The sequence below is a fragment of the Spermophilus citellus genome, assembly GCF_964194105.1.
Source record: "Spermophilus citellus genome assembly, chromosome: X".
Taxonomy (NCBI): Eukaryota; Metazoa; Chordata; class Mammalia; order Rodentia; family Sciuridae; genus Spermophilus; species Spermophilus citellus.
Genome location: NC_138190.1, coordinates 117,049,667 through 117,072,241, shown reverse-complemented (window position 1 = coordinate 117,072,241; position 22,575 = coordinate 117,049,667). Strand labels below are relative to the sequence as shown.

The 22,575-nt window shown below is 45.0% G+C and overlaps 1 protein-coding gene across 1 annotated transcript; it reads right to left on the bottom strand.

Annotated features, from left to right (window-relative positions):
• Positions 1-18,370: 18,370 nt before the first annotated feature.
• Positions 18,371-19,785, bottom strand: SOWAHD (sosondowah ankyrin repeat domain family member D). The gene has a single exon (XM_081277443.1). The coding sequence runs from the start codon at positions 19,757-19,759 to the stop codon at positions 18,779-18,781; it is 981 nt and encodes a 326-aa protein (XP_081133569.1). The 5' UTR covers positions 19,760-19,785; the 3' UTR covers positions 18,371-18,778.
• Between the last annotated feature and the right edge of the window lie 2,790 nt (positions 19,786-22,575).

Genomic DNA, 22,575 nt, shown 5'->3' with positions numbered 1-22,575 from the left:
AGCTGGGCGTGGTGGCACAAACCTATAATCCCAGTGATTTGGGAGGCTGAGGCAGTAGGATCACAAGTTCAAAGCCAGCCTCTGCAATTTAGCGAGGCCCTAAGCAATTTAACAAGACCCTGTCTCTAAATAAAGGGCTGGGTTTGTGGCTCAGTAGTTAAGTGTCCCTGGATTCGATCCCTAGCACCACAATTTTTTTTTTTTTTTTAATTTTGAGACAAAGTCATACTAAATTGCCAATACCGGCCTTGAACTTTTGATCCTCCTGCCTCAGGCTTCAGAATAGCTGGAATTACAGGTGTGTGCCACCATGCCTGTCTTTGATTTTCTTCGGGTATTTTCAGAGGCTTCCAAGGATAACAAGAAGTAGGAAAGTTGCCATATTATTATTTTTTTTAATATTAATTTTCTAGTTCTCGGCGGACACAACATCTTTGTTGGTATGTGGTGCTGAGGATCGAACCCGGGCAGCACGCATGCCAGGCGAGCGCGCTACCGCTTGAGCCACATCCCCAGCCCTAAAGTTGCCATATTAAATAAACAAGGTGTAAATCCTGAAATGAATTAGAAAAGCTTATGAGCTGTGAGATTTGGAGAAGACTTACCCCATCTTCGGTTTTGGAGGAGGTTATTTTTGTTGTCCTCATGGTGCTGGGGATGAAACCCAGGCCCTCCCACATGCTAGGCAAGTGCTCTGTCACTGAATTTCAGCTGCAGCCCCAAAATATAACCTTTGAACCAAAGACCAAATTCTTGGTTTCGGGGGCTGCAGGCCAGTTAAAAGTCTAAGTTATAATCAAATGTTACCACTCTCTAGAGACTGAGGATGACTCCCACGTTCTTATCTGGGACTACTACTTCCAGAGGAAGCCTTTGTCACTACTTTATGTATTATAGTCTGGCACATGTCTTGGACTATTCTCTGAGATGTGTTCTCTCTCTCTCTCTCTCTCTCTCTCTCTCTCTCTCTCTCTCTCTCTCTCTCTCGCAGTACTAGGTATTGAACCCAGAGGCCCTCTACCATTGAGCTACATCCCCAGCCCTTTAAAAAAATCTCTGAGACAGGCAGGAGGCAGTAGTAGATGCCTGTAATCCCAGCAACTCCACTCAGGAGGCTGAGACATGAAGATTCCAAGTTCAAGGCCAAGTCAGCAACTAGTGAGACCCTATCTCAAAGTAAAAAAGGAGCTGGGTGCAGTGGTGCACGCCTGTAATCCCAGCAACTCTGGAGGCTGAGGCAGAAGGATCACAAGTTCAAGACCAGCCTAGGCAACTTAGTGAGGCCCTAAGCAACTTAGTGAAACCCTGTCTCAAAATAAAAAATAAAGGGCTGGTGTTATGGCTCAGTGATAGAGCACCTGCCTGACATGTGTGAGGCACTGGATTCGATGCTCAGCACCACATAAAAATAAATAAATAAAATAAATGTATTGTGGGCTGGGATTGTAGCTCAGTGGTAGAGTGCTTACCTAGCATGTGTGAGGCACTGGGTTCTATCCTCAGCACCACATACAAAATAAATTTAAAGAAAGGTATTGTGTTCATCTACAACTTAAAAAAAATATTTTAAAAATAAAAATAGCTGGGCATGGTGGCACACACCTGTAATCCCAGCTGCTCAGGAGGCTGAGGTAGGAAGATCACATGTTCAAAGGCAGCCTCAGCAACAGCAAGGTGCTAAGCAACTCAGTGAGACCCTGTCCCTAAATAAAATATAAAGTAGGGCTGGGAATGTGACTCAGTAGTGGTCAAGTGCCTCTGAGTTCAATTCCCGGTACCAAAAAAAAAAAAAAAAAAATCACTAGAAAAATAAAAAAGGCTGGAGATGTGGCTCATTGATGAAGCCCCCTGGGTTCAATCCCTAGTATCTCCCTCCCTGCAAAAAAATTCTGAGACAGGGTCTACCTAAGTTGCTGAAGCTGGCCTCAAACGTGTGATCCTCCTGCCTCAGCCTCTCAAGTAGCTGAGATTACAGGCGTGCAGTCATTGCACCTGGCTCTGAGATAGTTATTCTGATGAGTTCTAAACAGCACTGGATAGATATAACATTTCCAGTTATTAATAATTCAAAATATTTTAAAAAGTAAAGTAAGCAGGGCTGGGGTATAGCTCAGTGGTAGAGGGTTTGCCTAGCATGGGCAAGACCCGATGTTCTATGCCCAGCAAAAAATAAAATAACCATAGGGGAAACTGGATGTGGAGTATATGGAAACTCTATGTAATATTTTTTGTGTGTGTGTATGTATGTGTGCTGCTGTGGATTGGACCGAGGGCCTTATACATGCTAGGCAAATAGTTTGCCACTGAGTTACAATCTCAGCACACTTTGTAGCACTCTTGTTTCAGTCCTGACCCTAAATGAAACTGTATTCTTTTTCTCTCTCTCTTTTTTTCTTTGAGACAGGCTTGCTTTGTTGCCCAGGCCTGCCCTTGAACTCTTGAGTTAGCCTCCTGCCTTAGCCTCCAGAGTATCTGGGACTGCAGATACCACACTACCTTTCACAGCTAAAGTGTGTTCTCTTGATCAATTTCAATAAGTAAGTTCTATAAATTTAAAAAATATTCTAGGGCTGGGGATGTATCTCAGTAGTAGAGCCCTTGCCTGGCATGGGAGAGACCCTGTTTGTTTTTTGTTTTTTTTTTACCTGTCCGAGATTTTATTAGCAGGACCATAGTAGCCAGTCGCAGAAGAGAAGGGGGGAGAGAGAGAGAGAGAGAGAGGGAGAGAGGGAGAGAGGGAGAGAGGGAGAGAGGGAGAGGGAGAGAGGGAGAGAGGGAGAGAGGGAGAGAGGGAGAGGGAGAGAGGGAGAGAGGGAGAGAGGGAGAGAGGGAGAGAGAGAGAGAGAGAGAGAAGAGAAGAGAAGAGAAGAGAAGAGAAGAGAAGAGAAGAGAGAGAAGAGAGGGGGGAAGAGAGAGAGAAGAGAGAGGGGGAAGAGAGAGAGGAGACCCTGGGTTTTATCCCTAGCATTGCAAAAACTAGTAGTAGTAGCACACTCACCTAGCATGCGTGAGGTACTGGGTTCGATTCTCAGCACCACATAAAAATGAAATAAAGATATTGTGTCCACCTAAAAAACAACAAAAAAAAATTTAAAAAAAGAATGTTCCTTTAAAAAATTAAATAATCAACCAAGCCTGGAGTGAAATAGATTAAGTATGCACTGCTTTTGGCAGTACTGGGAATTGAACCCAGAGCTTCATCCATGCTAAATAATCACTCTACCGATGAGCTACATCAGCTATGCTTTGTTATTTTATTTTGAGACATGATCTCTCTAACTTGCTCAGGCTGGCCTCAAACTTGAGATCCTCCTGCCTCAGCCTCCTGAGTGGCTGGAAGTGTGAATTTTAAAGTGTTCTATCCAGGGCTGGGGGAATGATTTAGTAGTAGAATGCTAGCTTAGATATGCAAGAACCCCGAGTTGATCCCCAGCATTACAAAAAAAGAAAGGAAAGGAGGGAAGAAGGAAGGGAGAGAAGGAAAAAAGAAGGGAGGGAGGGAGGGAAGAAGCAAGGAAGAGTGGCAATCAGGGAAGCATTCTGATGGAAGAATGTTTTCCTGGTGAATTTGCAAGTCACCAAAAGTTATTGAATTCCACTGACATGTCTTCATTGTAAACACCTACTTTAAGGTATGTCCATACAAGATGGTTCCCCATAGACATAGAGAAAATGTTCCGTTTATAGGATGCCCAATCTAAGTAAATCCCTTCATATGCAAAAAGCTAGAAGAAAGGATTTTTTTATATTCTAACATTTTTTTAATAGTTAACTTTATTTTTTTTAAAGAGAGAGAGAATACTAATATTTATTTTTTAGTTTTCAGCAGACACAACATCTTTGTTTGTATGTGGTGCTGAGGATCGAACCTGGGATGCACGCATGCCAGGCGAGCGCGCTACCGCTTGAGCCACATCCCCAGCCCAGAAGAAAGAATTTTGAAAGTTTTTACTATACAGAAATGATAAATACTTGAGGAAATAAATATGTTGAACCTGATTTAAACATTCCACAATGTATACATATAGCATAACATCACATGGTACCCCATTAGTATGTGTGTGTGTTTTATATTTTTATGTATCAGTTAAATAATAAATTTACCCAGGCACTGTGGTGCATGCTTGTAATCCCAGTGACTAGAAAGGCTGAGGCTGGAGGATTGCAAATTTGAGGCCAGCCTTAACAATTTAATGAGACTCTGTCTCAAATTAAAAAATAAAAAGGGGGCTGGGGATGTGGCTCAAGCGGTAGCGCGCTCGCCTGGCATGCGTGCGGCCCGGGTTCGATCCTCAGCACCACATACCAACAAAGATGTTGTGTCCGCCGAGAACTAAAAAATAAATATTAAAAAAATTCTCTCTCTCTCTCTCCCCCTCTCTCACTCTCTCTTTAAAAAAAAAATAAATAAAAAATAAGAAGGGCTGGGAATGTAGCTCAGTGGAAGAGCACCCTGGGTTCAATCCTCAGTACTGTAATAATAATAATAATAATAATAATAATAATAATAATGTTTAATATTTTTAAATGTAAAAAAGCTTTTCCTGTAGGTGTTTTTACTACATGGAGGCATGACATGGAAAGTTTGCAAAGCTTTGGAGCTGGGCAGGCCTGGGTTTACATCAAATGACTTTCACTTACTAGCTGGGTGGCTTTCAGGGAGTTACTTAATCTCCCTGAGAACGCTTAAAATGGGACTAAAAATACTGTGCTAATACACTCACTGTGACACTTGAGATGGTACATCAAAAGTGTCCAGCCTATTAATCAATGGTACCAAATCATCTTTAAGTATTTTTTATATAAATGTGTAACTGACATTTTTTTTCTTTTTTTCCTTTATTCCTTTCCCTTTGTGTGTGTGGTTGTGTGTGTATATGTGTGTGTGTGTGTGTGTGTGTGTGTGCTGGGGATTGAACCCAAGGCCTCATACATGCAAGGCAAGTGCTCTTCCCACACTCCAAGTCCCCTGCCTCCTTTTTTTTTTTTTTTAAATTGTAGTTGTAGATGGACAGCATGCCTTTATTTTATTTGTTTATTTTTATGTGGTGCTGAGTATCAAATCTAGTGCCTCTCGCATACTAGGCAAGCACTCTGCCACAGAGCTACAGTCCCAACCCCTCTACCTCCTTTTTTTTATGGACACAATATATTTATTTTTTTATGTGGTGCTGAGGATTGAACCCAGTACCTCACAAATGCAAGGCAAGTGCTCTACCACTGAGTCATAACCCCAGCTCCTTTTAAAAAGAATTTTTGACACAATTAGGCAAGGAGAGAACAGTCTAATTTTAGGTAGACAGTTAACAGAGAGCTCACTCTGGTGTGGATAATAAGGCCCAAACTTAAAACTGAAAGTAAATGGGTAAGAGATAAACTACTTAGTAGACTCCCTAGTTTATTGAGGAAGTAAGAGTCTGGAGCCCAGCCCTATTCTTAGGAAACAGTAAAGGGTCCTGAGAAGATAAGGATATTCAAGCTGGGTAATGTGACCCAGGCCTGTAACCCCAGCGACTTGGGAGGCTGAGACAGGAGGATCACGAGTTTCAGGCCAGCTTTAGCAATTTAGGGAGGCCCTAAGCAACTCAGTGAGACCCTGTTTCCAAATAAAATATAAATAGGGCTGGGGATGTGGCTCAGTGGTTAAGTGCCCCTGGGTTCAATCCCCAGTACAAAAACAAAGAAACAAAAATCCCTACTGATGCCAAAACAATCCTATGCCCCCAGTGTGAGATGCATATTTATGTATTTTAATCTCCAATGTGATATTCATATATATTTGCAATATGCATGTACATATAATCTCTGAATGGCAATGTTTTATACAAAACAAAAGGTTCATGTTGTAAAAAGACAGCATTTCACTGGCATTTTGAAGAACAGTAGATGCATTATATGTTCTTATTATCATTTCTGTGTAACTGACTATCTCAAAGCTTAATGGCCAAAAAACAAAACAAAACAAAACATTTTGTTTCCTGATATATATTATATATCAACTTGTGGGTCAAGAAGTAGGAATGGCCTTGACTGGGTGGTTTGTTTCTGAACTAGTGGGGCAGAAGGGACCAGAGGACCCACTTCCAAGATGTCTTCTTGTTCTTCTTTCTTCTTTCTTCTTCTTCTCCTCCTCTGCCTTTTTCTCCTCCTCCTCCTCCTCCTCCACCTACTCCTCCTCCTCCTCCTCCTCCTGCTGCTCCTTCCTCTTCTTCCTTCTCCTGCTGCTTCCCCTGCTTCTGCTGCTCCTCCTGCTTCTGCTCCTCCTCCTGCTTCTCCTTCTCCTTCTCCTCCTTCTCCTTCTCCTTCTCCTTCTCCTTCTGCTTCTGCTGCTGCTTCTTCTGCTTCTGCTTCTCCTTCTTCTTCTTTTTTCCTGTACCAGGGATTGAACCCAGGGACACTTAACCACTAAGCCATATCCCCAACCCTTTTTATTTTGAGACACGGTCTTACTAAGTTGCTTAAGACCTCTCCAAGGTGTTAAGGCTGGCCTTGAATTTCTAATCCTTTTGCCTTTGCCTCCTCAGCTGCTAGGATTACAGATGCGTGCTACCGCACCCAGCTAAAGATGTCTTCTTCACTCACATGTTGGGTGCCTTGGTGCTCCTTGGCCTTTCACTCTCTGCCTGACACATTTTGTCCTCCAGGGTTTCTCTATGTGGCTAGGATATCTTACAGCATGGTGATCTCGGGGTAGGTGATTATTTTGAAGAGACAGGAACTGGAAGTTGTGAGTCTCTTAAAACTGAGGCCCTCAAACTACCACCAGGGCTTGCTTCCTGAGCATGGGAACTGGGGCTTTGTGTTTAGTTTAATGCTCTATTTTTGCCATATTGAAGTTTCTTTTCCCTTAATGCTGTGGATGGTACCCATGAATTTGAGTTTGCTATGCAAGTACTCTACCACTGAATTATACCTCCAGACACCATCTTGAAATATATATAGTTGAACCTAGGGGCACTTTACCACTAAGCTACAACCTCAGTAATTTTTTTTTAATTTTCAAACAAGCTCTCACTAAGTTGCTGAGGCTGGTGTTGAACTTGTAATTCTCCTGCCTCAGCCTCCAAAGCTGCTGGGATTATAGGTGTGCACCACTATGCCCAGCTAGATTCTTGACAATATTTATTTGGGGACTGGGGATTGAACTCTTGGGTGCTTAACCACTAAGCCACATCCCCAGCCCTTTTTAAAAATATGTGTGTATATATATGTATGAATATATACATATATACTATATATATATATATATATATATATATATATATATATATACAATATATACACATATTTTAAAATATATATATATTATATATACATACTTGCATGTGTGTGTGTGTGTGTGTGTGTGTGTATGTTTATAGCCAAGGGACCTTTATTTTATTTATTTTTATGCAGTGCTGAGAATTGAACTCCAAGCTTCACACATGCTAGGGAAGCACTCTACCTCTGAGCTATAACCCCAGCCACTCCCCGGCACTTTTTATGTGTTTTTTTTTTAATATTTATTTTTTAGAAGTAGTTGGACACAATACCTTTATTTTGTTTATTTATTTTTATGTGGTGCTGAGGATCGAACCCAGGGCTTCAAACGTGCTAGACGAGCACTCTACCGCTAAGCCACAATCCCAGCCCCTTTTGTTTTATTTTTGTTTTTTTAGTTTTAGGTGGACACAATACCTTTATTTTATTTATTTATTTTTATGTAGTACTGAGGATCAAACCCAGTGCCTCACACATGCTAGGCGAGCGCTCTACCACTGAGCCACAACCCCAACCCTATGTTTTATTTTTTGACAGAATCTTGCTAAATTGCTTAAGGTCTCGCTAAATTGCTGATGCCGGCTTTGGACTTGCAATCCTCTTGCCTCAGCCTCCCAAATTGTTGGGATTATAGATGTGTGCCACCACACACAGCTTAACAATATTTTAAAGGGGTCACAGGTTGGGAGTTTGGACCCCAGAAATTATATAGCTGGTCCTGTCCAGCCCAGATTATATCTTTTGTAGTATTTTATTGGTCTAACAGATGCCATGTCTCAATTGGAAAGGTATCAAAGAATTTGTGGTAAATTTTAATCCATTGGAACACTGAATAGATAAAGGGAAGGAGAACTAAAGTCAAGAAATCTGAACCACTGCCAGGTGTGGTGATGCACGCCTTTAATTTCAGTGGCTCAGGAGGCCAAGACAGGAGGATTGCAAGTTCAAAGTCAGCTTCAGCAATTTAGTGAGGCCCCAAGCAACTTAAGGAGACCCTGCCTCAAATTAACAATAAAAAATACTGGGGATGTGGCTCAGTGGTAAAATGCCCCTGAGTTCAATCCCTAGAACAACAACAACAAAAAAGTTTGAACAAAAATAGGAGAAATAAGTTCTAATGGTCTATACTTCAGTAGAATGATTATAGTTCTTTTTTTTTTTTGAGAGACAGAGAGAGAGAATTTTTTTAATATTTATTTTTTAGTTTTCTGTGGACACAACATCTTTGTTTGTATGTGGTGCTAAGGATCGAACCCGGGCCGCACGCATGCCAGGCGAGCACACTACCACTTGAGCCACATCCCCAGCCCCTGATCATAGTTCTTAATAATTTGTTAGATATTTTATAAAGAACTAGAAAAGAAGCCAGGTGTTGTGATGTCCACTTGTAAGCTGCTCAGGAGGCTGAACCAGGAGAATTATAAGTTCCAGGCCAGCCTGGATAACTTTGCTTCCATGTCTCAAAGTAAAATTGAAAGGGGCTGGGGATATAGGTCAGTGGTAGACCATTTGCCTAGAATGTAGAAGGCCTAGATCTCATCCCCAGTATTAAAAATAAATAAATAAATAAATGTTTAAGGAGAGGGAAATGCTAATTATTCTGATTTATCAGTATACATATTTCAAATGATCACATTCTACTCCATAACTATGTATACTTATTTTTGTGTTGGTTTCAAAAAGAATGGGCTGGGCATTTAGTTCAGTGATAAAACTCTTGTTCAGCATGTAAAGGGTCCTGAATTCAGTCCCCAGTGCCACACACACACATACAAAGACAAAAGAAATCTGAAGCTGGATGTGGTGGCTCACACTTGTAATCCCAGGACTGAGGCAGGAGGGTTGCAGGTTCAAAACTAGCCTCAGAAAAAGTGGGGTGCTAAGTAACTCAGTGAGTCCTTATCTCTAAATAAAATATTTTTAAAAAGGGATGGGATGGGGGCTGGGGATGTGGCTCAAGCGGTAGCACGCTCGCCTGGCATACGTGCGGCCCGGGTTCGATCCTCAACACCACATACCAACAAAGATGTTGTGTCCGCCGAGAACTAAAAAATAAATAAATATTAAAAATTCTCTCTCTCTCTCTCCTCTCTCACTGTCTCTTTATTTATTTTTTTTAGTGAGAGAGGAGAGAGAGAGAGAGAGAGAGAGAGAGAGAGAGAGAGAGAGAGAGAGAATTTTTTTTTTTAATATTTATTTTCTAGTTTTTGGCGGACACAACATCTTTGTTGGTATGTGGTGCTGAGGATCGAACCCGGGCCGCACGCATGCCAGTTGAGCGCGCTACCGCTTGAGCCACATCCCCAGCCCCTCTCACTGTCTCTTTAAAAAAAAAAAGGGATGGGATGGGGCTGGAGATGTGTGCTCGCCTGGCATGCTCGCCTGGCATGCTCGATCCTCAGCACCACATAAAATAAAATAAAGATGTTGTGTCCACCAAAAACTGAAAAATAAATATTAAAAAATATTTTTAAAAAAGGGATGGGATGTGGCTCAGTGGCTGAACACCCCTGGGTTCAATTCCTGGTACCAAAAAAAAAAAAAAAAAAAAAAAAAGGAAATCTGAGGGTTAGTTCCAGTTTTACAACTACAACTGTCCTGACACTTAACAAATAATGTCAGCTTTTGGGACTCCAGTTGTCTTCAATTTGAAAAGAGGAAATTGTATTTGATGCCCAAGCTCTAAAATCATGAACCCATGATGCCACATTGTAATTCTAAATGTATATCTAATATGGAGTTTCTGTGGGCTCCCCAAAGGGAGAGGGCGTGGGCATGGAATGCAAATAAGCTACAAAAAAAAAAAAAAACCCACACAACAACTAATAGTTTTATCAGAAAGCCTGCAGATCTAAATTCAAGGTCAGTAGCCTCCAGTTCCCACTTGTTACATGAATCCCCATCACAGATGATGAGGCAAACACACAATGCTGGGTGCTGGGCTGTAGCAGTGAGCCATGCTGATAGGCCCATGTTTTCGTGGCTCACAGTCTACTAGGAGGTACAGGGGAGGCCAGACAGTTCCAGCCCCTAATGCTGAGTGCTATGCCAAGGAGGCCACTAGGTACTTGGGAAACTGTCCCGAACATGGTAAGAGCTGCAGAAGAGCAAGTAGAGCCTGAATGCTGCAGAAGAGTTAGATTTGGGGGGAGGGGGGCAGGACTGCAGAGTGGAGTGTGGAGTATTCATGTCTTAAGCAAAAGAAATAGATTGTAAGAAGGCCCAGGCAAGAGAAAACCAGGAGACTGGGGAACTGAAAGTCACTGTGTGGCATGATTCTAGAAAAGAGACATATTCAGGGGTAGGGGAGGAGATACCAAGAGGAAGTAGTGATGAAGGGTGAGTCTGGACAGGCAATGAGGGGCCAGGTCCCAGAAAGCCTCCAAGCTTTGAGAGGGAGCTTGAATTCTACCTTGAGGTCAAGAAAAAACATTAAATAGAGTTCAAAGAGTGGCCTATCACATTTGGGTTCCAAAAATCCTTGAGGGGAGAGCTTGGAGAAATATTTGAGGTGATGGATATGCTAATTGTACTGATTTGGTCATTACACATTGTATACCTATGTCAAAATATCACTCTCTGTGCCATTAATATGTACAATTATTATGTGTGAAGTAAAATGTAAAATAAAATTGCAGCCAGGTGCTGTGGTACAAGCCTGTAATTCCAGGGACTCAGGAGGCTGAGACAGGAAGATTGCAAGTTCAAGGTCAGCCTTAGCAATTTGGTGAAGCCCTAATCAATTTAATGAGATCCTGTCAAGATGAAAAAAAAATCAAAAGGGTTAGGGATGTTGCTCAGTGGTAAAGTACCCCAGGGTTCAGTCTCCAGTATCTAAAATAAAATAAAATTGTAAAGTAATAAAATAAGCAAGAACTATGAGGGGAAAAAAATCATCAAGGTTAGTATGAGAACAGTCCAGGGCTGGGGATGTGGCTCAAGCGGTAGCACACTCGCCTGGCATGCGTACGGCCCAGGTTCGATCCTCAACACCACATACAAATAAAGATGTTGTGTCCGCCGAAAACTAAAAAATAAATATTAAAAATTCTCTATCTTTCTATCTCTCTCGCTCTCTCTTAAAAAAAAAAATACAGTCCAGATATAGGGTCGGATAGGCTTAGAGTAGAGACTCATTTGGGACTGTGGTTTGTAGTTCAGATGGGAGCACCATACTTTTTTAGGGGGGGGGGGTGGACTGAGAATTGAATCAGGGGCACTTTTCCACTGAGCCACATCCCCAGTCCTTTTTATTTTTTAAATTTTGAGACAGGGTCTCATTAAGTTGCTGGCCTCAAACTTGCAATCCTCCTGCCTCACCCTCCCAAGTCACTGGGATTGCAGGCTTGTGACACTGCATATGGCAGTAAACACACTCTTTTAAAGTGGTTTCTATTTTTTTTTGTGTGTATGTGCTGTTGGGGATTGAATCCAGGGCCTTGTACATGCTAGGCAAGTAATCTACCACTGAGTTGTAGCCTTGGCCCAGGTTTCTATATTTTTGATGAGAGAATGTGAGTTTATCTCCTACAGGGCTATGTGATTTATCAGGAATTAGGACCATCACTACCAACAAAGAGAACTTAGTGAGACCCTGTCTCAAAATAAAATTAAAGGGTCTAGGGATATAACTCAGTGGTAGAGCACCCCTAGGTTCAATCCCCAGTATAGGAGAGAGCAGGTGGGAGGGAAAAAGGAGGAAGAGGAGGAAGGAGGAGAGGGGAATAGAACATAACAGAACAGAGGAGCCTTTGGGAAATGGTCAAGTCATGAGGGCTCTGTGCTCATGAATAGGATCGATGCCCTTATAAAAGAGGCTTCCAAGATTTGCTAGCTCCTTCTACCTCTTCCACCGTGAGAAAACATAGGGAAGGCACCACAAATGAGGACTGAGTCCTCACCAGACACCAACTAAGGCTGCTGGTGCCTTGATCTTGGACTTCCCAGTCTCCAGAACTGTGATCAATACATTTGTGCTCTGTATAAAATCACACATTCTAATGTATTGTAGCAGCAGGAAGAGACTATGACAGAAGGTTCTCATGGAAGACCTGCCCAGAACCAATTACTGTGGGATGATGAAGTGTTAGGATGGCCTTAGGCCTGAGCCTAAGCAACTCCATTTTAAAAACTCCAGTTTGAAATATGATATTTCAAGAGCTTTGTAATGTTTTGAACAACTAATAATAATAAAAGAAAGAATAATAAAAAAAAACTCCAGTTTGAAACCTGCAGTCTCATCAGGCACACCCACAGATCCCTTCAGTATGACTTCAAACAAGGCTCACCCTGATAAACAGAGTGAAGTCCCTCACCTGATAAGAAGGAAAGGTGAGAAGATCAGGGTGGAGACCACCGGACCAGATGATTCTGACCCCAGGGTAAATGATGTCACTGAGAAGTCTGATGGTAGCTGATAAGGATTGAAAGGTGGGGTCAAAAGCCCCAAAGAATAGTATAAATATTAGAGCAAATGAACAGAAATTCAGCCAGCCAAAACAAGGGTGCACTCTAGCTGGAGAGCCTGATGAGGACCTGACATCCCATCACTTGTGATTGTTTCCTGAGCCTCTGCGTGATCCTCACCACTCTCAAACTCTACGGCCTCGGCCTCGTCTGGACCTTGGTGAGAGCTGCAACTTCTCCCTATGACCCTCTCGTCAACGCGTCATCCACTCCACACCAGGAAAAGCCTGCCTTGGTTCCAGACCTGATCACTTCGGTCTCAGTGATGTGCATCTACTGGACTTAAAGCCTAAGGCTTAAGACTTTTGAACTTAGCACGCAGAGGGAATGTCTGTCATTAGCCTATCATGATTAAGTGTGTTTGCAGTGCTTAGAATTAATCTAGAATTGTTTGCTGTGAATTGATTATGTCTATTGCAGTGCCTAGCATTAAGGATTGTCATTTTCTTGACTAAAAACCTATAGAGTGAAACTATATTGAGTAATTTGAATGAATAAAGCATTGAAAGGGGTAAAAGCGCATGGACATTCTTTATTTCTCCCCTCGACTGCATACGTCGCAATTTTGCCCCCTCGCGACATGAAGGCAGAAACCAGATTGCAGAAAGTTGAGTGGATCAGAGGTAAGGAAATAAAGACAGTGAGGAGGAGATCTCCCTTTAGAAAGACTTGGCTATGAAGACGAAAGAGCGAGTCACATGTTGGGCCAGAATGATGGGAGAGGTTTTCATCTGTTTGTCATTTAAAGTGAATGACACTGAGGATGAATTTGAAGATACAAGGGAAGGGACAATTCATGGAAGTAAACCATGGGAGGAGAGGAGATTGAAAACTTCAGTTAAATGTTTTGTTTTTCTTTTTTATTTCATTTATTTAGGTACCGGGATTTGACTCAGAGTTGCTTTACCACTGAGCTACATCCCCAGCCCTTTTTTTCATTTTGAGACAGGTTCTCACTAAGTTGCTGAGGCTGGCCTCGAATTTTCTTATATATATATAATATATATAATTTCAGTTGTAGTTGGACACAATACCTTTATTTTATTTATTTTTATATGGTGCTAAGGATCGAACCCAGGGTCTCACACATGCTAGGCAAACACTCTACCACACAGCCACAGTCCCAGCCCCTGGCCTCAGATTTTCAATACTTCTGCTTCAGCTTCCTGAGTCACTGGAATACAGGTGTGTGCCTGGCATGTGCCTTTTTAAAAAAATTAATAAACAGGGTCTCACGATGTTGCCCAAGATTGTCTTAAACTCTCGGGCTCATGATCCTCCTGCCTCAGCCTCCTGAATAGCTGGACTATAGTTGCAACCAACTCCACGAATTAAATCTTGAAAGAGGACAGGCATGCTTCTTTCTTAAAATGAATGGGAATGGGGAAGACAGGGAGGTTGGGTGTGGAATATATGGTATGTTAGCTATGTCAGGGGCATTTCTATAGATAGAATGAGAAGTTTAAGGGATTGTATGATTTTATCCTCTTCAGAGAATTTCAGGTTTAGCTCTGACTCCAATTTATGACTTTACTAGAAACAAGATCTAACATATTAGCTGGGTGCAGTGGCTCGAGAGGCTGAAGCAGGAGGATCATGAGTTCAAAGCCAGCCTCATCAACAGTGAGGTGCTAAGCAACTCAGTGAGACCCTGTCTTTAAATAAAACAGAAAATAGAGCTGGGGATGTGGCTCAGTGGTTGAGTGCCCCTGAGTTCAATCCCTGGTGCAAAAAAAAAATATCTAATATATTTAGTATTTGGTGGTCATTTCTTAAGTTGCTGCTTTTATTTCTGTGAGTGGAGAACAAGGTAAGTCAACTTATTACAATTATGTCCAAAGTAAAAGTTTATAATGGGGCAGGGGGTAGCTCAGTGGTAGAATGTATACTTTGCATGCTCTGGGTTCCATCCCCAGCACCACAAAAAATAAAGTAAAAGTCTATAGGTTGTGAAGAACATCAGCAGAGAAACAGCCATTTCTCCATCACTGGTGGAAAAGAACTTGGAATAAATGTGAGCCCATTTTTAAAGATGCAGGTCAACCACAAGATCCATCATGGGCTACCCTAGCAGATAAAATAGCTTTACCACAAACACCTGGTAAGCCCCTTTTAATTCCTTCAAACATCTGTTATTTCCTATTCTCTGTGTGTCACTCAACGTGAATATATTCTTCATACAGGATCTCGAATTCTCTAAACATCCTTGCAAGGGAGATTGTATTGTTCCCATTTTATAGATGATGAATCTACAACTTGGAGAGATGATTACTTTACTCAAGGTCACTAATGTAGAGTCAGGATTTGAACCCAGGATAGGCTGCTTCCCACTATACCAATGGTTTTAAATTTTGCTCTAGGGGCACTGTGGTCTGTCTCTATAAGATAGATATAGGGGCCAGGTGTGGTGAGAAACACCTGTAATCTCCAGTGGCTCCTAGCAGCTCAGGAGGCTGAGGCAGGAGGATCCCAATTTCAAAGCCAGCCTCAGCAAGAAACTTAGTGAGATCTTGTCTCAAAATAAAAAATAAAAAGGGCTAGGGATGTGGTTCAGTGATTGAGCACCCCTGGGTTCAACCTGTGGTACCAAAACAACAACAACAAAAAGACTGATGCTGAAACAGTTCCATGCCACTAGTGTGAGGTGCATGCAATATGCATGCACATATATTTTGCATGTAATCTAGGAATCCTTTTTTTGTGTGTGTGGTCTGGGGATTGAACCGAGGGCTTTGTGCATGCAAGGCAAGTGCATGCAAGGCAAGCACTCTATCAACTGAGCTATATCCCCAGCCCTGTAATCTAGGAATCTCTGAATGGCAATGCTTTATACAAAACAAAATCTTTGTGTTTTAAAAAGATGGCATTTCACTGTCTCAAAATAAAAAATATAAAGGGAACTGGGCACAATGGCGTATGCCTGTAATCCCAGTGACTCAGGAGGTTGAGGCAGGAGGCAAGTTTGAGGCCAGCCTTGGCAATTTAGAAAGACCCTGTCTCAAAAAAAAAAAAAATGGCTGGGGATGTGGCTCAGTGGTAAAGGGCATCTGGGTTCAATCCCCAGTACCCTGCCCCTAAAAATAGAGGTAGCAGGTGGGGAGAGGAGATCTCAGCCTACCTTCAACCTGGGGAGCTCCACACTGTCAGTTTTACACACAGGGCTTCTAGGTAAGCTTCATTAGAGCACAGGCTTTGGAGGAAAGAGAAAGAAAAGCATAATGGTATTGCCCTTATATGGGTCTCAGACCAAAGCATGACTTTTCTTGAAGTGATGCTCCAGAAATTCATGGCTTGTGATGCACCCAGTTTTCTCCCTCAGCACTTCCATCTTCCATGTGACTGCTAGGGTGATTTCCCAAAGCCTCATGTTACTCTTCTGCTTAGAAACTTCCATGACTGCTAGCTACCTTTTGGTTAAAATCCGATTTCCCTCTTTTAGCATAGCCTTCAAGACCCTTAGTGATCTGGACCCTATCCACTTTTCCAGTCTTGCCATCCACCACTCCCCGGATCCCATCCTCCTGCCAAACCGGCTGACTTACAATTCCTGGCTCTCCTTATATCCACTGGCCAGCTCCCACTCACCCCTGGCACTTCAGATCTGGCCTGACCTTCCCCTGCTTTCCTGAACTTCTGGTTGGCTCAGGCCCTGCTTCAATGCTCCCTCAGCACCCCCTTCCCCCAACCTTCATGCTCATCTCACAGTCCAGCTTCTGTTTCCTTTTCTTGTCTGCCACTAGAATGTACTTTTGTATCATCTGCTTAACTCTGCTTTACTCCCCTAGAAAGATGTTTCTCAGGGAATTTGTTCTTTCTCTTGGGATAAGCATACCAGTCTTGCCTTGAAAAGCATACCAGAAATGCCAATGGCTTGATGTTAGGCACAGAGCGTTTTCAGCATGGGAGTTTGTCCCCTGCAGCCAAACCTCAATTTTACATGGAGGAGGTAGGCTAGGCCATATCACATGGTGAGAAAAATCTGTTGGGGAAAAATAGCTGACTACAGGAAAAAAAAATATCGAAAGCCACTTTTGAATCTTCCAGCTGACTTGGTTTTCATTTTGGAAAGAGCTGGGTGGATACTTGTCTCAGGTCCCCAAATCTGCTAAGAGTTAAGATTTTTTTAATACTTATTCCTAAGTATTTTTTAGGTGGACACAATATCTTTATTTTACATTTATGTGGTGCTGAGGATTGAACCCAGTGCCTCGTGCATGCTAGACAAGCGCTCTACCACTGAGCCACAACTCCAGCCCAAGTTAAGATGTTTAGCTTCAGACTTTTCCTATAAAGAGGGGATGACTGTTGTTAAATGTCCTTTAAATGCTCAGCACACACCAATCTTCCTTCCAAGCCAGGAGCCTGAGGACTCAGCCATGCGGCAGTAAGGCCCTGCCTGACAGCCTTCATTGAGCCCAACCCACCTTGGCAGCTGTCAAGGGGGGAGGTGGTGCAGCAGAAAGCAAAGTCCTGCATCAGCCAGTTAGCACTTACAAAATGGTCATAGGGGTGGAGGGGGCTAATATCAATGTCAACGCCAATGCCAAATGCCAGAATCTGGGAACTGCTCACCATCCCCCCTTCAACCATCAGAGAAAAATTTATTTCGAAAAATAAAAAAGGAATGCTCTATTACCCTGTGTAAATATGTTTAAGGTATAGTTTCTAGAGCCATAGGGCAGGTTGAAAACAGCAATAGAAAGGGTTTGGATCATTCTGTGCAAAAAATCTAATGAGATATTAAAGAAAGGCAAGGAAGTTTCCAGCACAGAGGGGGCAAACAGACCCATCAGAAAGAGGTGGAAACCTGGATCAGCATGGTGTTTCTGGGTTATTCTGTAATAGCCGTTTCTCCTGATGTTCGAGGACTGGGATGAGAGGGTAACAGTCCATTGTAAGGATTCCCCAAGCCCCCAGAGGCACAGTGCTATTTTTAAAATGCACTGTTCTGTAAGGCAGCATGGCTCTCCAGTCACCAACTGCTTTTCCCTCCTTTCAGGCTGAGTCATCTCTCTGGTGTTCTGTTTAATTCATGCTATTTCTGAATGGGAGCAATTTTCTAAACTACAACTTGTGTATTAAACTTGATTTTTTAAAGACGTGGGCGAGGAAAGCCTTATCTTGGGGGAAAATAGTGCCAGTGGGTGTGGCTCATTGGAGGGCACAAGTCAAGTAAATTACATGACTCATATGAAATATCAGAAATTTGTAGACTTTTCCTTTTTACCATCTAGACATGACAAGTCCACTAGGGTGAGACTTGCACACCAGGCCAGACCTGAAGACAGCTCAGGACACAGGTGACTGTATCTCTCATCAGAGCCAAGACAGAGGTAGCCCCTTTGGTGCACAGCTCTGACAATATGCTCTGAGAATGAGACCCAGAGCCTGCCCTTGGATCACTAGCTTGTGGCTGTGGGTTGACCACCTCTTCCTTGCAAACATATGCACTCCCCACCCACTGTGGTTAATAAGGGAAAACAAAGTCAAAGGACAGCTTTGTCATGTGAAAGGAAAAAACATTCCACTTTAATATGCTTAAGAAGTCATCCGTGATACACTGAAACAGGTACCAGTAAGGCCTGGGTAGTCTCAAGAGGCAGAGACCGCCTCTACCCGCACAACGAGATTCATTAATGGCAGAGTTAAACAGGCAGTTAGGCGTTCCTTTGCATCAATGGTTTGCAATCTTAACTCATTTTTCTAGTGAATGTTTCTTAATAAACAGCGCTTCCGCCTGCCCAGCATGGCTACTGGAAAGCTTAACTTTCCCTCTCCCAAACGGGACCACGCTCCTTGTTCCTAAATCAGTCCGGTAGCCCACTTGGTCCTCGGCTCTCAGTTAGGGGTTGCCCTAGGCCCTGGGTGCCTCTGGCCAGTGGCTGCAGCAAACCTGGGGCAGGTACCTGAGTTGGGCCCAGATGGGGTCTGCCCCTTGCAGGTCCACGCTGTGTACAGGGGCGCTTCTCCTTCAGTGGGACCTGGGACAACCAAGGATAGAGGCCTCCCCATAGCGTCGCGGCGCCTCCAAGCACTCTTGTCTCCATCGTCCTCAACGATCTTGGAAGAAGGGGAAGAGGTGACGGAAAAGGCCCTGGATTTGTGCCACCCGGCTGCCCGCAGTGTCCTTCCCTTTGGCCCGAGGAGCCGCGGCTCGCGTTTTTGTCTCCGTGGTTGTCGCGCTCGTTGCGCTGGGGGTCCGTCTCAGCGTCCACACAGCGCCGCCGCTGCCGCTGCTGTTGTTGTTGGCGTTGCTGCGCTCGCTGCTGCGCGCGGTCTCCCAATCCTCCGCTCCCGACAGCTCACGCAGCCTCAGGGGTGCGTTGGACCGCAGGTAGTGGCAAGCCCGGTGGCCACTGTGGTCTCGGCGAGTGGGGTCAGCGCCCAGGGCGCCCACCAGCACTTTGATGACCATGTCGTGGCCCTGCAGAGCCGCCAGGTGGAGGGGCGTCAGGCCGCCGCTGCCCGGGACGCTCACGTCGAGTGGCAGTCCCCGGCGCTGGGCGAAATCATGCACCAGAATGAGCTCCTCGTGGCGCCCGTGCTTGGCCAGCCAGTGCAGCACGGTGTACCCCGTGATCGGGTCGCCTCGCAACAGCAGCCCAGGCTCAGCCTCCAGCAGCTCCTGAAGCACCTCAAAACGGCCCTCGGCGGCCGCCAGAATCCACGCGTGCTCCCGCGGTTCCAGGCACAGTCCGCTGCCGTTCGGCCCGCTTGGCCCTCCGGGCGCGCCGGTGATCGGCTCCTCGGTGCGCTCTTCGGACAGCCACCCTGCGGGAGCCGCCCCCTGCAACCCCAGCAGCTCCCGCAGAGCTCCCCGCCTGCGCCCGGAGCCCGCTCCGGAGAGCATCAGCGAGTTGTGGGAAGGGGACTCCCGGGAGGCAGCGGCGACGGCGGCGTTGCCCCGGTACCTGTCCAGGCTGCTGAGGTCCACTCTCGAGGGGCGGGGCTGCGGGGCGCCCCTCAGGTTCTGCCCGGTCCGCGTGCGAGAGGCCTTGGGCGCCGGGCTCACGACCCCTCGGGGCTGGGCCATGGTCTTACAGCTGCTGCCGCGGCCGTTCCAGCGTCTAGCGTTCGTTGCCCTTCCCGGGCCCCACCGGGAGAGGAACTGGCGCTGGCGGTGGGGAAGGAAGCGGCTTGAGCAATTGGGCTCAGAGGGAGGGAGCAAAGGAGGGGAGGAGGAGGGAAGGAGGGAGGGAGTAAGCTCGGGAAGGCCCCCGCGTGGGCGGTGGGGGGCGCCGGGGGGGGGAGGGCGGGCCAGCTGGTCCTCTAGGCAACCCGGGTTCCGGCACCCTGGGTAACAGCCACCTCCGAATCCCCGGGGCACAGGCGGCCCCGCCCCAAACAGCCAGGTGAGCTCCGCAGCCCCGCCTCCGGCACTGCGCGGGCAGCGGAGGGCAGGCGCGTGGGCGGGGTGGGAGGCTGTCTGCGGCCCTTGTAGCGGGAGTTCACAGCATCTCGGCAGCTGCTGGAGGAGAGGTTCTAGTGCGCCTCCTCCCTGGCGGGCTGAGCTCGCCGCCAGACAAGGCCTCGGAGAGCGAGATCTTTGAGCTCCTGGGCGCTCGCTTCCCATCCGCTTCTTTCGCCCTTCCCTCTTATCTCTCCAGGAATCTCCCTGAACTTTGTTCCTGAGCCGCCTTTGTCCTGCGCCTAGCATTCAGGGAGGCTGTCTGGTCGCCCCATGTGACTCGGGTTCGTCTGCCCTGCCTTTTACATGACCTTGATCCTCTCCGTAGAAATGGGCGCTGCCTTAGAATTCCTGCGGAGACTCCAGAGAAGACTTTCCAGGGAACTGAGAAGGGGTATTCCCCTGCCGCCCAGCGGCTTCCTTCTCCACTCTCAGCCTTCTTCCCCACTCCTCTCTCATTAACTCTCAGATTGGCTTGGAGAAGCAGCTACAGGTGAATCCTAACCAGCGCCACGGGAACGCCCCACCCTCTTCAGAGATGCCTCCTGCTCTTTCCCGAGGGACTATTTCTGCAAATTCAGAGCCTTGGGCTTTTGAAAAAGAAGGATATTTAACACCCCTCCCCAATACCGCGGAATTGTACCCCAACCCTGATCTTGCTCATAATACCAGCCTCCTCTTTATTCTTCCCTTCCCCCAAATAATGATAGTTCTTGCCTTCTGTACCCTACCATGGTAAGGAGTTCAGTCTGTGAGCAATAGTGGTCCATAGAAGGCTCTTGAGCCAGGAAGGGCACAGCTATGATTAAGGTTGCATTATAAAGATGATTCTGGGAAAGGCAGAGACAAGAAGCGAGAAGGCTATTCCAGCAGTCTAGACTAGATGGGGTGGGAGTTCTCACCAAGGCAGCCCACTCCAACTGGGCCTAATAGTGGCACCAATGATGGTGTCAGAGGCTTTCCTCCTTGATCCTCAAATATCTGGGCTCTAAATACCTTTCTGACAGCTTATACATTTGTAATTCATTTTGAACATTGACCATGTGCCAAACACTGTGCTAGATGCTTTATATATGGTAACTCTTAATCCTCCTAATGACCTTAGGAACTAAATATCATTACTATCCCCAGTTTGCAAAGAGGTTAGACCACTTAGTCAAGGTCACCCAGCAGGAAGTGGCAGAGCAGGTCTAGGTGACGCAGTAGCTTTTGTTCTGGCACAGAGGAACTGGCATTCAAGCCAGGCTTATCAACTGGAAATCACCCATGCAAGCCCCAAATTCCAGCCAAATGGATGAGTTTGCCCCAACTTGAGCTGATCTTCTACTTGCTCTTCTCTACCAGGAACTCTCTCCCTCATAGCTTCCCTCTAGTGAAGTTCTCTGTCTTTCAAGGTCAGCCTCAGTGTCTGCCTTCTTCAGGCAGACTCTGTTTACCCTGGCCCAGAGTGATGCTCTTGTTCCCCAACTGTCTGTTTCAACTACTCCTTTGGCACCCAGCATAGCTGGCCTTGTTTTATATTTCTCTCCTCTTGCTCTTCTGACATGTCAATTAAACTATAAACTTTGATGAGTATATCATATTATCCTTGTGCACCTAGTAAGAAATTTTTACCTTGTTATGATTTGACAGTCTGGGAAAATGTGGTACGTGTATGTGTGTGCTGGAAAGATGCATCCACAGCCAGAGCCTCCATGCCCACTCCCATATCCCTGCCTCAAACTGACTCTGCAGGATACTAAAAGCAACTCGGATTTGGTCAATTCATAAAACTTTTTAAAAAATAGTGATTAGGGCTGGGGTTGTGGATTAGTGGTAGAGCACATACTTAGCACCTGTGAGGCACTGAATTCGATTCTCAGCACCATATATAAATGAATAAATTAATGGTCCATCAACAACTAAATTTTTTTTTTAGAAAATAGTGATTAAGTGGGTTCTTCCTTGGGCTATCTGACCAAAGCCACCTCCTGGTCTTTGCTGACTCCTCAGAGACCAGGCCCAGAATGGGCCCCAAACTTTCAGGCTTTCATTTTCAAAATGAGCCCTAACTGACAAGCAGCTACTTCCGTTGCTCTGGGAACTCCCCTTCACAAACCCAAAACTGTAAACACCAAACCACACACATGCACACATACTTCCAGAATATGCAAACAGCTGCAGCAATATTTTTTTTAAATCAAAATGCCAACATGGAGAATGCAGCACGGAAGAATGTTTGGACTATTAATTTTCCTCACCACTAAGCAGGCAATTCCTTTCCTATCAGCACTAATAATATCTCTGGTTCCAATTCAAAGACTGTAAAGGCAGCCAGTCCCCATGACACGTGTGCCCTTGCTTAACTCTTTTGAGACCAAAGCCACAGTGCCTCCCTAGAAATTCATTTCATTTTACTTAGCAAGTACTTTCTACCTCAGGATACCAGTTGGATACACTGT